At 40.8% G+C, this 17,371-nt stretch overlaps 1 protein-coding gene across 1 annotated transcript in view; it reads right to left on the reverse strand.

The window, feature by feature from the left end:
* The window catches only part of RYR3 (ryanodine receptor 3), a 567,299-nt gene that overhangs the window by 308,415 nt on the left and 241,513 nt on the right, over positions 1 to 17,371 (reverse strand). The window contains exons 4-6 of the mRNA XM_010844173.1: positions 8,892 to 8,966; positions 6,567 to 6,645; positions 571 to 683 (exon numbers count right to left, since the gene is read on the reverse strand). Of these exons, the coding sequence (XP_010842475.1) occupies positions 571 to 683; positions 6,567 to 6,645; positions 8,892 to 8,966 (267 nt within the window). The remainder of the gene's footprint in view (positions 1 to 570; positions 684 to 6,566; positions 6,646 to 8,891; positions 8,967 to 17,371) is intronic.

The raw sequence follows: 17,371 nt of genomic DNA on the forward strand, positions 1-17,371 counted from the left end.
AATTCTCTTTCTCCCTCCAATTATGTTTTTATATCCAACACTTTCTGGCTTGTTCCTAATTAGACAAGAGCTAACCAAAGAGATAAACTGAGTCCCTGGTGGCTCAGATGGTAAAGAATCTGCCTGCAATGCAGGAGATCCAGGTTTGATCCCTGGGTCAGGAAGATCCCCTGGAGAGGGGAGTGGCTATCCATGCCAGTATGCTTGCCTGGAAAATTCCATGCACAGAGGAGCCTGGCAGGCTTACATTCCATGGGGTCACAAAGAGTTGGAAGACTGAACAACTAACACTACTATTAAAGGAAACTAATGTGTCAATTGTTGGCTTTTTAGGAAGTGCCTGGGGGCATTTAAGCTGGAAACAGTGCTTTAATCTAAAAAAAAAAAAAAAAGTTACATTCCAGGCCCCATGACAATATGGCAGGAGAGACAATTTAATCATGTCTCAAGTATACTGTGTAAAGGTAATCTTATCCTACCCAATCGGATGTGGTTCTGTTTTCCCTGGCCATCCATTCCTAAAAGAAGCAATTCTGGAAATGAAAGAGGCTTGTGTTAGGAGGTACTTACAAGGTATCTCTCCGAGGACACACTGACGAGGATGAGGTCATCACCAATTCGAACCTTTTCTCCCTCAGACCTCTGCTTGGAAGCGGGATGAATGGTCCACCAACAGGCTTCTCCTGCACAAAGGCTCCTTGAGTTAGTGACTGCATCACAGAAGTCAGTGTCCCTAACTCTGCCCCTCATCCTCCTTCCTCCTGTTCAGAATCCCTGAAACACACACACACACACACACACACATGCACACACCCTCCAGACCTCAATTTCTATTTATCTATAAGCATTCCAGTTACCCCCACGTCTGCTCTTGAGTATGTTTATCATTTTCATTTTCTTTACAAACAGAAAGACAGTGTTTGGAGAAGAACACTGGAGCCCAAAAGCTATAGAAGCCTTTGAGTATTTTTAATACATACAGAAAAACGATATTTTTTTCATATGCACCTACAAATATTTCAGAAATAACTTCATTGGTCTACTGACCACTTATAGACCGTTATCTTTGCCTCACCCCTTCCCCATGAAATTCTACTAAATCATCAGTAATTTCACTAGAAAAAAAATCAGAAGTTTTCAAAAGGTCTAAATCTATAAGGTCTAAGACAGCAGGTGAGAAATACATAGCAAAGGAGAAAAATTGATATTTTGGGAAAAGGAATGTTGAAAGATGCTTTTAGCCAAGACAAAGCTACAACTGCAGTCTCTGGGTAAGAAAATGGATTGAGAAGTTGATCTTAAGAAGTAAGGCCATTCCTGCTACATATTCTCCAGAAATTCTGTGGAATTGGAGATAACAGTTCCTTATGAAGGCAACCATAGAAGATGGGGTTGAAAACAGGAGGAGTGGCTGAAAGCTTTAAGGGAACATTTGATCTTTTTCTCTATCCTGCATGCCAGGCAACTCTTCCTCCTCCAGTCTACAGAAGAATAGAAGTGATATCCGTGGAATGACAAACCACTCCAGGTATCAGGCACTGTCAGACGTGGAACTAAAGAGTATTGCTGAAAAAGGAGAGTAATTAGAATTTGGTGCTCTGGTTAGTAAAATCTCAGCTCCCTTTCCTCTACCTCCATTCCTCAGCTTCCAGAATGCCAGCCATGATGCTGAACCATCCCCGATCCAAATGAAGATTACTGTTTAGTTTGGAAGCAAAACTACCCAACAAAAACCATACTGCTGTTTGGGCATATCCAGTGCAATGTCCAGGTCCCTGCTAGATTATCCCAAAGTGAAACTTAAGACACGGCAAGCCACTCACACAGTTGGGGCTTCCTGTCGGTTTTTACTGCCTCGATCTAAACATCAACTGGGACCAGGGATAAGCTGACATGTAAGGAAAGTCTCTAACATGAACAACAGGAACAAACCAAAAAGTGAGGAAAAGGGAAAAATGAAGATTACAGAGAGCTAAAGATAACTTCAAACAATTCTTAGAATTAATCATCTCAGAGGCATAAGAAAAAGTAACATTCATGAAGCAGCTAGGAGAGTATCCATGAAGGTCCCTTCAAAGAAAAAGAAATCTCTTTGATCCTGAAAAAGAGAGAAAGAAACAGGAAGGTTATAGGATAAAGTTGAAAATTTTTCCCACAATGAAGAATGAAGAAAAGCAGATTAGAAACAAGACTGCAAAGAAAATTAGAAAACCGACCTAGAGGAGTTTCAGAAAGCAGTAAGAGAACATAAAGGGAGAACATTAACTAAAAGATATTTGACTTTTCCCAAGGCTGAAAGACAAACATTTTTATAGTGAAGGGGCCCGCAGAGTCCCTAGCACAGTGGAGAATGGACACACACACACACACACACACACACACCAGGGTCCACTCCTGTGAGACTAAGAACAAGAAAGAAAGAAAAAAGAACAATAAAGATGCAGGACAAGACATCACTGTGGAACTGTACACATCAGGGCCAAAGAGAAGATCCAGATATCTCAGAAAATATAAACAGGTCACACACCAAGGATCAGGAAGCATAATGTGGACAGACGTCTCAACAGCCAGACCAAAAGCTAGAAGAAAACAAAAAACCTTCAGGATGCTGAGAAAAGAATATTTCCCATGTAGAATGCTTCTATGAATTACTTGTGAAGCTGAAATTAAGAAACTTTCAGACAACAGTTTGTCTCCCATGGATATTTTCTGTAAAAGTTACGGGAAACGGGCTCCCCCAAAATGGTGTGATCAACCAATAAGGCAGGAAAACATGAGATCTGGAAAATACAGAATCTTGGAGAGAGGAAACAGGAATTTCCCTCATGACGGTGTATGTTTCTAAGAAGATGTAACCAACAGAACAGCTATTGTGACTGGATCTAATCAGGGACAGTTACTATTCTGTGGGGCAGTTTGGAAATAAATGACTAGGTCACGGAAAGTAAAGCAACAAACAAGACAATTATTAAGTAGTGGAAAGCACAAAAGTAATACCACAAAGTGAACTGACCATAGTATATCATGAGTCTCATTTGCAAATAAAAGTTACAGTTATGCCAATGTAAGTAGTTAATATTGACTTGATAGTTATATAAAAATTAGGTGCAAATATACTAGGCAGGTGGAAGGAGAAAATAGAGAAGAGAGGACCACAAGAGGTGCGTTTTTATTATTCATTTAGGACATCAATATATCATGCCCAATCTGGAAAGAATAACTAAAGATCAGTAAGCCATATGACTATGCACAGTGGGAAGTGTACTAAAGGAGCTGGACGTGGATGCCTGAGAGAGGTGGGGTCCAGAGCAGGGAGGCGCGGGGCAAGAGGTAGATGCTTTCGGTACGCAAAAGAGCACTATGTCTCTCTTTATGTACAGGTATTACTTTGATTCACTTTGGATAAATACATATGATGACATTGATTACACTAGACTTAAAATTTTGTAACAGAAGAGGCTGGTCTCTACATTCAAAGAGGAAAATGACAGGTGTGTATCCATCATGTGCACTGGACCACTGACGGGGGTCAGGATGAAGGGGTCCTAAAGAGATGCATAGGCGAAGAGCACTGTTGCTCTCTCGCCCTCTCCTGGGGACAGGGCAGTGGTCTGGAGCCCAGGAATGGGTCAATCCCCAAGTCAGCAGGGTATGTGAGGGCCAGTTGAGGGTCCTAAAATACCTAACACCTTTTGGTGTTTTTTTCCTACCAAAATACCTTTCGGTGTTTTTTTCCCCCAATTCTAAACAAATCCTAAATCTATGTCTAGAAAACAACAAAAACTTTTCAAAGGGAAAAAAGAAAGAACTCCTTAAGCACAACCAAGGGCAAAATGGTAATCAGTTCTGTTAAGTCAGTCAAATCATTTCACTGTGTAGGGGAAACACTTCCAGAAATATTCAAGAAACTGCTTCCAAACTTCTCCTCACATTCTCCTAGAGATTCAACTCAACTATTTGTTTTCAATTCAAAAGCGGCTTCTGAGTGAAAAGTGCATTCCCAGGATGACCTGGGTAAATGAAGCAATGCTATTCTGTCGGTTCCTGAGCAACCCTCCTCTTAAAGAGAGGAGACTCACCCCAGGCCTTACTGAACTGTACTTGAGCGGCCGGGAAGTTCTTCCCCTCTCCCACATATACCAAGCTGACTCTCTTCAAGGAGAATATGAAATGGGTTGGGGATGAGGGAGGTAAAATAAATTATTTTAGGTTCTAGGTTTTCACGAACACCTGGTCAACCCTGTCCCCCCGTCTTTCTGCCAACGTCAGCTTCTGAAAAGCCAGCTTGAACCTGGGCTGATGCATGTGTTTCCCTCATCTGTTAGCAGAATTCATACCCAGTTTGATTTTAGGAATTTGGGGTAAAAAAAGTGGTAGAATGAGTAATATTCTCTGCTATTTCCCTATATTTTTATTGAAGCCTCTAGTAACTAAAAACAAAAAACAGGTTTCCTGAACACATGACTAGAAAGTGGTTATTTCTCAAATTTCTTCCCAAGTCTCAAAAAGTCTAAAGTCATTTTACTGGTATAAATAGTGTGACCATATATGACTTTTCTGATTATGTGCTCCAAGACAGACAGACAGTTTATATTTAGAGGTCAGTCAGCTTACACTCAGAATGTGTCACGTCACTCATTTTGTAATTTTCAGCAAAGGTTGACAACACCTTAGAGGAGATTATATTTTAAGAATAACACGCTTTAGCTGGAAACAAAGCAACCTCAGATCATATTCAACTATAATCTGACTTTAGTAAAACAAACAAACAAACAAAAAACCAAACCTAGTGGGCTGAGGCAGGCCCACTCTTCTGCTCTGTATAAAAAGGGGAAGAGGAGGAGAGGTAGGGGGCTTACGTCAGGTGTTCTTGGACATGACTATGTATGATCCAGAAATAACAGATCCAGGTAAACTCTAGATTCCTTCCCGCCAGATTAAATCTAGGTTAATCTCTAGATTTTTTAATTTATTTTATTATAAATTTATTTATTTAATTGGAGGCTAATTTTAAAACAGGTTAAACTATAAGTTTTTTTTTTCTAAATCATATGTAAAATCAGATAATCTTGGACCATCTCCTTATGAACTGCTGTAGTTTTAGAATAATTACACGGACACGACTGAACTGAACTGAACTGTCCTTCTTTGACCCCAACAATGGAACTCCCCTCCTATTTGGGGGAAAATGTCATATTAAAGACTGTCTCCAATGAGACTCTTCCTGCCGTGTGACCCAGGCTGTTTGCTCTTCCCTGGCCTTTCTTCCTGCCCAATTTCTAAGCCTGGGGCTCAGCTTCAGAGGAAGTCTATGTAACATCCTTCCAGTAAACTCTCTTTCTGCTTGAGTTAACGGAGTCAGTTTCTGCTGTCTGCAACCAAGAATCCTGATTGGTCCTTAAGCCCAACCTCTAAACGGAGCAGAAATTACATACGTAATGCCCTTGGCAGACAGATTGCTCATGAATATTTCCAGCCACAGGAAAACACCTTCCATCTCGAGGCCAGCTGTTCCTTTGCTGGATACTGCAGATATTACAAAGTGATTTCCTTCACTGAGATGAAACGGGCCTGTTTTCTACTTCTATCCATTGTTCCACTGGTCTTTGGAATAACCTACAGCAAGCCAGCCCCTTGTTTGATTAACTAGAAACATTTGTTGATAGTTATCTTAGTCTTCTGTTGTTCATTTAAACCTGCATTGTCCTGGTTACCATCTTTTTTAGGATCCACCACTTGACTGTCATTTTTGATCGAACTAAAATTAAAAAAATAGCCAGTGTTTCCCATAGTGGTGGAGGGCGGTTAAACAACACTGAGTCATATAGTGAGAAATTTCCTTTACTACTTTCAAACCTTTTGGTTCTAACAGAAAGTTTTCAGTTTGGAGCTTGTATACCATGAACACTTTTCTAATATTTGCCAACATTCTTCAATTATTGAGTGACACGGTTTTCTTTACATTATATTCTTTTTTTACAGCAAACAATACCAGTTTTCTACTTACAGCAATGATGTTAGTTTTGTCTATAAAATTTTAAACACAAAAGTAAATTTAAGGAAAAATATAAATTAATAATAAAGTTGATGCACAGGAATGGCAAATCTATGAAGGTGGATATCATTGACTAACATCTGGGAAACACTGCTTTAAAAATAGCTGATTCGCTGCAGAACAAAATGGGACTACTTTTTTAAAATCTAGACTATACTTTATTATGTAAACCTTCATTATGCTTTGTTTTTTAAAGCGGTTATTCATTACCATTGGTTTTTATGTGGAATAACTTCTCTACTATTTTCAGTATCTAACCCTAAAAATTGTTTTTCTTTGAGACTCTGGCAGACTGTGGTTAAAGCCTCGTGCTCACCTTCATTTTGCATTCCTATGTTTTCATTCTGCATTCCAATAATATTCTTTATTATTATTCTTCTGCAGAGTTCTATCAGACCTATTTCCTGACCAGGTGGGTGTGGAATCCCAAATGATTTGCATCCAGCCTCCTTCTCAAGACCCCCTAGCCCAAGATCCCACTGATCAACAGATCTAGGGTGTGTTGACTTACCTGTGGCATGTTCCCGTAGACCTACATCAAAGGCAAGTTTATCCGTCTGGGATCTTGATGTGGTCAAACATGTTAGATACTGTGGAATAAGAGCAGATGCTAGTGAAGTCATACTCTTCTCTCGGATCTTGGCATCTCACCATTAGCTGGCTTCTCAGTTTCAACACTGAGCTACTATGAAAAGGGCTTCTTTATTGTTCATGGCTACAGTGCTTCTGGGATATATTTTCATAATGTATTTAAAACCTCAAAGATGTTCTTATCTGATGACCCAGTGATTTGACTCATAGGACTATGAGAAATAAGTTTAAATAGAGAAAGTTTGAAATATGAAATATGTTTTAGTTCAAAGATACTCTGAAACTTTTAAACTGAGAATATGAATAGAACATAAATGACCAACAATAATGGAAAGGTTGATAAACTCTGGTACTTCATTTTATGGAATATTATGTTACCATGGAGAATATTTATCAAGAGTGTAGAACAGTATGGAATATAAACAAAACAGTGTACTTGTATGGTTGCTACGTATGCAAAGTTCAAATGCCAGCAACCAGGCTAAAGGGAATTACACCAAACTGATAGCAGGTTGTCTTTGGACAGTGGGAACATCCATGATAATATCCTCATTTCTTTTATTTTCTGTTTTTCAGTTTTTTTATTAGCTTTAAAACTTCTCAAGTAATATCTGATTTTTTCTAATTATAAAAATACACGTGCATGTAAAATTTAAAAATTATTTTCAAAGGTAACTTAATAAAGGAAAAAAGTCCACAGCCTATTCCCTGCCTCCTTTATTGACAGCCACAGCAAGTGGTCTTAGAATTGGACTGAGAGGCAGATACGCATTTGGCACAAACTTTCTGAGTTATAATTCTAATTCTCTGCAACAGGAAAACACAGAATCATTGTATGGTATAGACATCTCTCACTGGCTTTATTCTCAGAGCTACTCCTAAAAGGAACTGGCTAGTATAGAGTTCATGTTAACTGTGAGTGGGATTTCTTGGGAGTAGAGGGCAACCAACCTAACGATGAATAATGTAAACCTTCCTCTTTGTAGCACAATGCTAGCCTGAGTTTTTAAAGCCAAGAGAAGTATACTGTTTGAGCTTTTATTTATTCTATTTAGGGAGAAAAAGAGAGGTGCTAGGGTTTTATTTACCCTATGGATAAGCACCAGATTCCTAAAGATAAATGATCACCTCTCAGTTCTAGAGATTGCCAGGGTGCAAAATTTCCCTACTCTCAAATGGTCCCCATCTCCTGCTCAGATAACCTTCCATTTGGTCATTTTTGTTTGTCCTTTGCCACAAGGGACTATCACAGATGAATGTTCAGGCTGAAAAGGTCAACTTCTTACCAGTGTTCAGGAAAAAAAGAATGCTGCAATAAATAAATTATTTAAGAAGCAGCTGCTGTTCTCCCTGCCAATTTGACAGTTCAAGCTTTGAGATGAATTTTGCAGTGTCCGCTGCAGGTGTAAAACGTATGAAAATAAAGTCCTGAGTTAACGTAACAGTTTTCCACTGGGATTAGAGAAAGAAATGTTCCTTACACTGATAGTAAGGGAGAATGATACATGTAGGAACTGGGGGTAAATATCCTTAGAATTGCCTCATATTATACTTGACTGAGGTCATGATATTCCTCTTAACACTCCCTGCAAAAGAACTGGAATATTTGAATTTTAAAAATTACATTTATTAAAACTTGAAAAAAAATTCAAGTTATACTGAGTTATCTCATTTCGGTTAATTCTAGTTCTAGATCCCTGAATAGTTATAGCTTGATCTGCTTTCTGTGACTGCTCTTCTCTTTATCTGCCTCCTGCCTCTGGATTAACATAATACCTTCAAATTCAGGAATGAAGGACCAGATAGCATCCTATTTCCTTTAGCTAGTAAAAGAGAAATTTCACAAAAATCCCGTTTGATTGATTTTCCACCTATGCTGGTTATCCTTATACATGCGAGTCATCAGTTATTCCAGGTTTATCTGATTATCCATTCAACAAATATTTTCTAAGCATTTAGTATATCAGAGCACCACACTTGGTCAAGTTAGGTTTAGTTACATAAATTTAAAAAAAAAGACATAATCCTTTTCCTTATGGAGTGGGAAGGAAGGTGGTCAGACGTTAAGCAAACACAGATGTACAACTGCTAAGTGAGGTAAGTTACTAAGACAGTAATGTACTATAATTTCCATTCTGAGTGGCTCCTGCTGATTTCTTAACCTGACTGAGACACTCGCTGGCTTCCCACCCTTTCCCTCCTCCTCAGCCTCCTTGAGTGGTGACAGCGATCCAGGTGAGCTTACCATGCCACTGAAGGAGTGCCGCAGGAGAATTGCGTGGCCATACAGCAGGGTCCTGTGGCCACCCCCTTGTGCTGCCTGTGGGGAAAGAGGGCAAGAAGTGTCAGCACAGGCCAGGCGTGGCTACTCTGAGGGCAAAGCATTCTTGGAGGACACACTACAGAGGAAAGACCCATGGCGAAGCTCCCAAGGAATTCATTCTAGAAGCAAGTGGCCAGCCTACAGGCGGGGGGGTGCGACTGGTTGACCGCAGCCATGCAACATCCTTGGGAGAGGGCGAGTGGGGCCAAACCTCTTCTCCAGAATGGCCCTTGCCCGGGATCAGCAGAAACCCAGAGCTGTTCTATCAGAAAAGCACGTGGATGAGATAGGTACTGCTTACCTTCCTTTGAAACTTCTCAGAAGCGTTCAGTGAGAGAGAGAAACAAATGTGATGTAACTACAGCCTAGTGACAGAAAGGCAGCGTACGGGGTGGGAGGGACAAGGCATATCATATACTCAGTCTGTGCCTTGTGGACTTTTTAAGGCACCTGTGCCTCCTACTCGCTCACTTAAACGGGTCTAATTTACCCTCATTTCACCAGTGAGTGATGGCTCCGATATCCGGGTCTTTAAAAGGGTAACCAGTGATGGGGAATAGATATCTCCTCTACTTAAGGGGCCATTTAGGTGCCCTCTCTCTGCCCCACCAGGCAGCACCACTCTGGCTGTCCACTCAGTGGCAGTCTGAGCAATGGGACAGACTCAAGAAGAAGAGACAGCCCCACATAAAGCCACGGTGTCTGCCTCTTGCTTTTCCTTTTATTTGATTTGCACAACCATGATCTGAAAAGTATTGACATGATAGGAGACAAAACCATTATGTATTCCAGTGACAGGTGACCAGGTAACACGGAAAACTGAAATCTATAGAAGATTCTAGATTTGTTTCCCCATCATTTTCAACCTTTTACCCAAGTCTCTCCCTGTCATATGAACTTACCCTCAGAGGCAGTCACACTTTTTGATCACACACTCCTTTTAGGAAAAAATATGTGAATGTAGGCTCCCATCCCCAAATATACATAAAAAGAAAGTTCAAAGCCTGAGATTAAAAAGTAATATGCAGAGAGTAACATGGAAACCTACAATACCATATATAAAATAGATAGCCAATGGGAATTTGCTGTATGATTCAGGGAACTTAAACAGAGGCTCTGTGATAATCTAGAAGGGTGGCATGGAAAGGGAGATGGAAGGGAGGTTTGGGAGGGAGGGGACATGGTGTACCTATGGCTGATTCTTGTTGATGATTGAAAGAAAATCACAAAATTCTGTAAAGCAATTATCCTTCAATTAAAAAACTAAAGTGGCAAAAAAAGAAAAAAAAATGTTGGCCAGCCAAGGTAGAATAAAAAAAGTAATCATACAGAGAAATTCTAATGTTTTCTTTCCATAAGCCAAGGGCACCCCTTATGCATGGTATTTTAGCCAGTGCTTCAGAGCAGCAGCCCAAGGGCTGGTTTCAGGGTCTGCTCCTCTCCTGTGTTGACCCTCCTTCAGGGCCACAGACAATAAGGGGGAAAGAAGGCAGAGTACTTTTATTTCAACTCTATTCAGATTAAATTTGGATTAACAGAATCACCCTGTCAAAGACATGATTTTTCATGTCATATCATGAGCCTAAAGAAAAGGAAAAAAATAAATGTGGTATCTTGTTAAAAAGCCAGCAACTATATATAAATGTGGCTGTGCTTTTTCCATAGCTGTAGAGATATTTAAATGCTCTCTAGACTTTAATACTATGAAAAGATTAAATGTTCTTTGCAATGTTTTAGGATTTCTTGAAACTATCTGAACTAACTTTAGTTGCTGTATTTACAAATGTGTCAACAGCTCACTTTAGAATTAGTCGTACTAAAAGAGTTTTCATATCTCGTCAGTCTCACTGGTATTCTTCCTGTATAGTTGTACTACTGCAAGTGAATTGATAGCCTGTGATGGTTTATGGTGTGGGTTTATGCTCTCAGATTAGTCTTGTGTCTCAAACTGAACTATACTTCCTATTGTTTATCATGGGTTACACTTTCCTCCAATTCGAGGACTCGTTAAGTAAAGAATCAGGAGTTGCTGGCCCCCCAGAGTGGCACTAAGGGGCTTGTGCTCCCCTTCTCTGCCAATGCTGGCAACATTCTTGGCCCTCATGTCCTCTATTTTGATGCAAACAAAAAGCAGAGTGACTTAACTACCCCGCTGGGCTTGTATGGGACATCACAAGCCACCTCCTCCCTCTGCTAAGGCAGTGGGTCTTAGGTGCCTGAGAATATCAGCTTGTTAATACACAGACTGCTGGACTCCACTCCACAGCGTCTGCTTTATTAGGCCTGGGGTGAGCCTGAGAACATGCGTTTCTAAAGGGTTCTGGGGAAAATGGCATTGACTGATGCTGCTGGTCCAGAAGCCACATTTTGAGGACCACTGCTTTAAGGAATGATCAAGTTTCAGTGGCAGTACAGCAAAGGAGCTTTTTCTGCAGAAGCTCTGGTAATCATCATTCCAGAGAACACTATCCTTGGCACAAACCACACTTTAGAAACATTGGGTGCTTTACAACCATCATAGCTTATTCTCCTAACTTTTCAAGGTAGGGGTGATTTCATACTCTCGGAATGTGAAGAATTTGAAACTCAGAGGTAAGGCTCTTGCCTTACCTAGATGTCACACAGCTTGATGTGGTGGTGGGGGGAACTGAACTCAGAGTTAAGTCTAAAACCTGACTCATTTCACCCAATTTTTTAAATAATATATTCATTTGCCTACAGTGTACAAAATCAGGGGACACAGCACCAGGAAGAATAGAAAGATACTGTCTCAGCTCCTCAGCTTCATGAAGGAGAACGGACACAACTGTGTCAATTAAATGAGCTCTGATCATATGGCAGGCACAGAACTATAGTAAGCGAGTCACCTCATTTTACTTCTTGATTAGTGTTGCAAAGTGACAATGGAATTACCTCCATTTTACAGAAGCGCAAACCGAGGCTTTGAGAAGTAAAGTAACTTGCTCAGTCATATAGGTTCCAAGGGCAGAGCTGGGATTTAATAAAGGGGAGGATTTAACCATGTGCTCTATTACAATATTTTCTTTTCTGTATTCTGGCAGGAGACAAGGCTTGTGCATAAAAACCCATGTTACAGAGAGACATCCCTGTTAAAAGAGGGGAAGCCAAACATCATTGGGATAGGAATAGACCAGGAAGGTGATGAGGGTGTTAAGGAGCTGCTTTATCAAAAACGTAGGCCATAATATTCTGGTAGGATCCTTGACATCTAACAATGTAACAAACAAACAAAAAAAATAAGGACCCCATACAGGCAAAGGGTTGGAGGTTGAGACTATGAAGTTCATGGGGGGACTGGTAGACAATTCACTGGTTAGGGTTGGAAGAAAGGGAATAGCTGGCAATGACTTGGGGCTGTTAGACTATGGAGAGCCACATCTGATGGTTCAATAGCTCATGGGACACTGGGGGAGACTTTGGAATGGAGAACAATAAAAACTGTACCTTAGGAAGGTAACCCTGACTGCAAAATGGTAAAAGAACTGGAGGCATCAAACCCTAAGGACAGAAAAGATGACTCTCTCGTTCAGTTTCCAAGCCAACCTAAAGAGAGGATATAGGCTGAAAAATCTTAGAATCATCCCTTACTTCTCCCTTTCTCTCACATGCCACAGTCCATCCAAAGCACATTTGGTGCCGCCTTCAAAATATATTCTCCATCCACCTACTACCCAGCGCCCCTGTGCTTTCAGTCTGGTCCCTCCTACTGCTCTGTCTCACCCCAGCTATAACGATGGCCTCTTAACTGCGTTCCCCGCTGCACCCTCTCTGGTTACAGTCTGAGCTAACACAGCAGTCACAGCTGTCTTTTTAAGACTGTCAGTCACCTCACATTACTTTCTTACTCAACCCTCCCCTCATGATTTCCTTTCACACTGTGGCTTCTAAGGCTGCGCATCAGGAACTGTCAAAATATTCTCTATAAAAGATGAGACAGTAAGTAACTGGAGCGTTGCAGGACACATGTAATATAGTCTTCTTTTTGAAACAACTTTTTCATGAATTAAAAGCTCTTCTTACCTAGAGGGCTGTATATAAACAAGCATAGGCTAGACCTGACCTGCTGTTGTGATCCCTGCCCTACTTGATGTGGTCCCCTCCACCTATCTGACCTCGTCACCTGCCAGGAGGAGGGTCTCCACCACCCACTCTGCTCCAGCCACGTGGCCCTTACTCTATTCTTCAGACTCGCAAATGCCTCCTGCAGGGCCTTTGCACATGCGCTTCCCTCTGTCTGAAATGCTCTTCCTTCAACATTCTCAGGGCTCATTCCCATTCTGATCCATCTCTGTGCTCAGATATCTCATTAGTGAAGCCTTCTCTGTTAATCCTTCCTAAAAGACAATCCCCCTTACTGGATAACATTTTTTTTTTTAAATTATTTCTCATGGCATTTATTAGCTTATATATTATTTTTGATATGTATCTCTCTTCCCTCTCTCCCCCGAGGACATAAGCTCCATGAGTCTTTGGTATGTTCTCTGTCACATCTATATGACTTATAAGTGCCTGGCAAACAAGCACTTAATGTCATTTTCATATTCATATTTCCTGAATGAATGAATAATAACTGGATGAAGTGGTCCTTTTGCCTCCTTTACACAGATGGGAAAAGAGAAACTCTCTTATGGTCAGCTTGTGAGCAATGAATTTGGATTTGAACTTGAGTCTAACTACAAATTCTACCAACTCTTTTCATTATTTGACACTAATTCTGGATAACATCCCAGGAAAGCAATGATGTGTCACATAGAAGACTTCTTGGGTCTGTTCATAAGGGGGATCCAGACCTCAAGTTAGTGAGACTTTATTGGGATGGCAGTTCTGTCTAGGCTCGGAGTGACCTTGGCTGTCATCATTGGCAGAATGAGAATAAGTGGTACCATCTCATTTGACTGGAGTGGAGCAAGGGGAGAAGCCAGCAAAAGTGCCCTGATGCCATGTCCTACGGTAAAATGTTCCATTAGATCATTAATTCAATCATCTCATCTGTAATTGCAAAAGTGATTCTGTCACTGACATTTCTTTTGGTGGTTCCCAGAGGACACTGTCACCCAGTAAGATAAATCTGATATGGCAATAAAGGGGAGGGTAACTCTGTTTCTCTCCAGCCATACATGTTTCAAGACTATCAGATCTCTAAACCACCTTCTTTTATAATCTGGAACCCCAGACTCCACTTTAGGGGGTCCTAGGATTTGGAGAGACTCCTTGATCCAACATAAGCTGTGAAAGCTTTGGGGCATACTTCCTGGAGGGCTGGTAAGGCATGACATTACTTCCTGGGTAGGGATGTATGTACTTCCATCTTCCTTCCTCCCCCTACCCACCCCCATTCTTTTAGGCCATCAAAGAAAGAAAGAGGCCTTGCTAGAAGGTCACAGAGCAACATTTCCTGAACACATGGGGGCCTTTTACATCACCTAGGAGGTTTCCTCTGACACAGGTGACAACTAAGTAACCATGATGCCATAAAAGTGAAAAAAAAAAACAAAAAAAACAAACCAAAACCCAAAAAACTAGTAACCACCTAACAGCAGAAGCAAAAGGAACCTAATATGTTCAGTTAGAAAACACAGCGAAAGTTTATATTCACCATTGGTACAAGACATTAAAATTTTAAGGAATTTACCTAAATGTTGAGTTAAACACTCAAAATGAAACCACAAACTTTTGCTCTATAAAATAAAAACTGATTTGGTGAAATGCAAAGGTGTACTTCCTTGCTATTGCTGCTGCCAAGTTGCTTCAGTCATGTCTGACTCTGTGCAACCCCATAGACAGCAGCCCACCAGGCTACCCTGTCCCTGGGATTCTCCAGGCAAGAACACTGGAGTGGGTTGCCATTTCCTTCTCCAATGCATGAAAGTGAAAAGGGAAAGTGAAGTCGCTCAGTCATGCCCGATTCTTAGCGACCCCATGGACTGCAGCCTACCAGGCTCCTCCATCCATGGGATTTTCCAGGCAAGAGTACTGCAGTGGGGTGCCCATAGAATGAGAATACTAGTGTTTGCTAATGCTCAGTCTCCTAAACTGAACTTACAGATTCAATGTAGTTTTAATGAAAATTCAGGTAGGGTATTTTGGAATTCAACAAAATCACTATAAAATTAATCTGCAAACATAAACAGTAAGAAAGTTTTATTCTAAAAAGGAACCACGTTTTAGGAAATGTCAAGAAGCAAAATTAATTCATTGATTCTGGTAATGGTTCAAAAGGAGAATGTAATACAATACAGATAGTCCATAAACAAATCTGAACTGCTGCACATGATAAAGCAGATTTTTTTAGTACAATGAGGGGAAGACACGATTATTAAGTAAATGTCCCTTTGATATGTGGATAGCAAAACAGAAAAGTGTTCAGTAAGATCCACAGGAAATGTAAAAGATAGATTCTGGGTGGGTAACAGTTAAATAATTCATTTTAAAATTAAATTCTATGACAACTAGCATGTAATAAACAGCCCACATTCTTTTATAGACCTAATGCTTCTCCATGCTCTGAAGCAACAGATAAACTCACAGGAAATAAAAGACAGGATTTTACCAAGATTACTAAACTTCAGAACAATGGAAGTATCAACATTTAATACAGTAGAGAAACTCTTTGTTATCACGTTGACAAAAGGATGAACATCTCATTGAAATGTAGGGGGAAAAGCATCAAATAAAGAAGCGGGCAAAGGATATGAATAAATGATTCATATCAGGCATAAAATTAAAACATATGGCAGAGATTTTCTTCCTCCTAGTAATGAAAGGAAAGACAATTAAAGCAACTTTGATGTATCATGTTTTATCAACTATATTGTCAAAAATGGAGCAAAAGTGTGAATGCCATCAGAGCTATAATTTAGCTGGTGCTACTCCGTACAAGGTGGCACCGAGTACAACTCTTTTGCAAAGCAATCTGGTGATATAAAAAAAGAGGCATAAAGAAATGAAAAACCTTTGCTGCAGTAATCCTACTTCTGGGAGTAATTTTTTTAAAAAGCCAAACAGTATGGGTACTGTTGTGAAAAAAGCATCATCGTGGAACAAGCAAAAAACCTGGAAAGGACCTGAATATCCAGAAGAAAAATATTGTCGAGTAAAACACGGGGCTTCTTCAGGCTGTTCTATCCTGCAGCCATTAAAGAAGACAATTTACAGAGGTGCCTAGAAACACAGAAGATGGTTCTGATAGACCACTGTGGAAAAGGCAGAGCGCAAAATGCTTTCCACTATTAGTATATATGCAAGAATGATAAGGAAACCTATAAAAATGAAACAGCCATCTGACTGGGTGCAGAACCACTGGACTTCGCTTTTCCAAATTCTTCTTTAGCACCACTACTAAAAGGTCATTTCAGTAATGAGTGTGTGTGCATGGGGGGCAGCACCGTATTGCATGTGTTTTTAAGGAAAAGAGGGCTACGAAAGTGTTGTCTTTCTTAAAACTTCAGTTCCTTGAGGTCTGATTAATTTGCCAGGATTCTCTGTAAATGACTTTACCTGCCTGAATGGTGGCTGGCAAAGCATACTTAGCATGCTAGCAATTAGGCACTGATTCCATGGTCTAGCCCTACCCTGATGTTGGATGGAAAGATCAGAAAGGCAGGCTTTATCCCAGACACCTCTGTTCTCCTCTGAGTTCCCTCAGGCTTAGCCCAGACTCCACAGGGGTCATTTCTTGCCCAGGGAGTCACTCTTGCTTGGATCTCAAACACACTGGCTCTTCTGATAGCCCTTAGTGGACCCTTCACCTTGGATTCCATCCTTGTTCCTTTTGCTCTTTAGTTGCTAAGTTGTGTCCAACTCTTCGACCCCATGAACTATAGCTCACCACGGACTGTAGGTGCCTCTGTCCACTGGATTTCCCAGGCAAGAATGCTGGAGTAGGTTGCCATTTCTTTCTCCATCCTTGCTCCTAGAGACTTTGGTTTCTACACTATTCTATGCTTCCAACGCTGCCTCAACCAGTCATCAGATTCTAGGACCACCTTCCCCAACTGCTACAAGCCATCATGCCCCTCTGGCTAAATTCCCAAGACTCCACTTAAGCACCCTACTTTTCTAGGAGAGGTTGACAGAACTGCATAATCAGGGACGGATGGGAACTGCCAGCTCAAATGGCACCAAAGGAACTAATGGGGCATTTTCCAAACAGGTCTTAGACTGGAAACTGCTGGTAACAGAGACAGTTTTCCATTTTTAATGACAGTTAGGGAGCCTGGTGGGCTGCTGTCTATGGGGTCGCACAGAGTCGGACATGACTGAAGTGACTTAGCAGCAGCAGCAGCAGCAAAGTAGTATACTGGACTTTAGAAAGAGCCGAGGTCAGAAGGTCAGATTAGTTTGACTTGTGATTTGGAGTCAGAGCCAGGGAATATGCCAAG

Source organism: Bison bison, unplaced genomic scaffold (genome assembly GCF_000754665.1).
Source record: "Bison bison bison isolate TAMUID 2011002044 unplaced genomic scaffold, Bison_UMD1.0 scf7180017864197, whole genome shotgun sequence".
NCBI classification, from domain to species: Eukaryota; Metazoa; Chordata; class Mammalia; order Artiodactyla; family Bovidae; genus Bison; species Bison bison.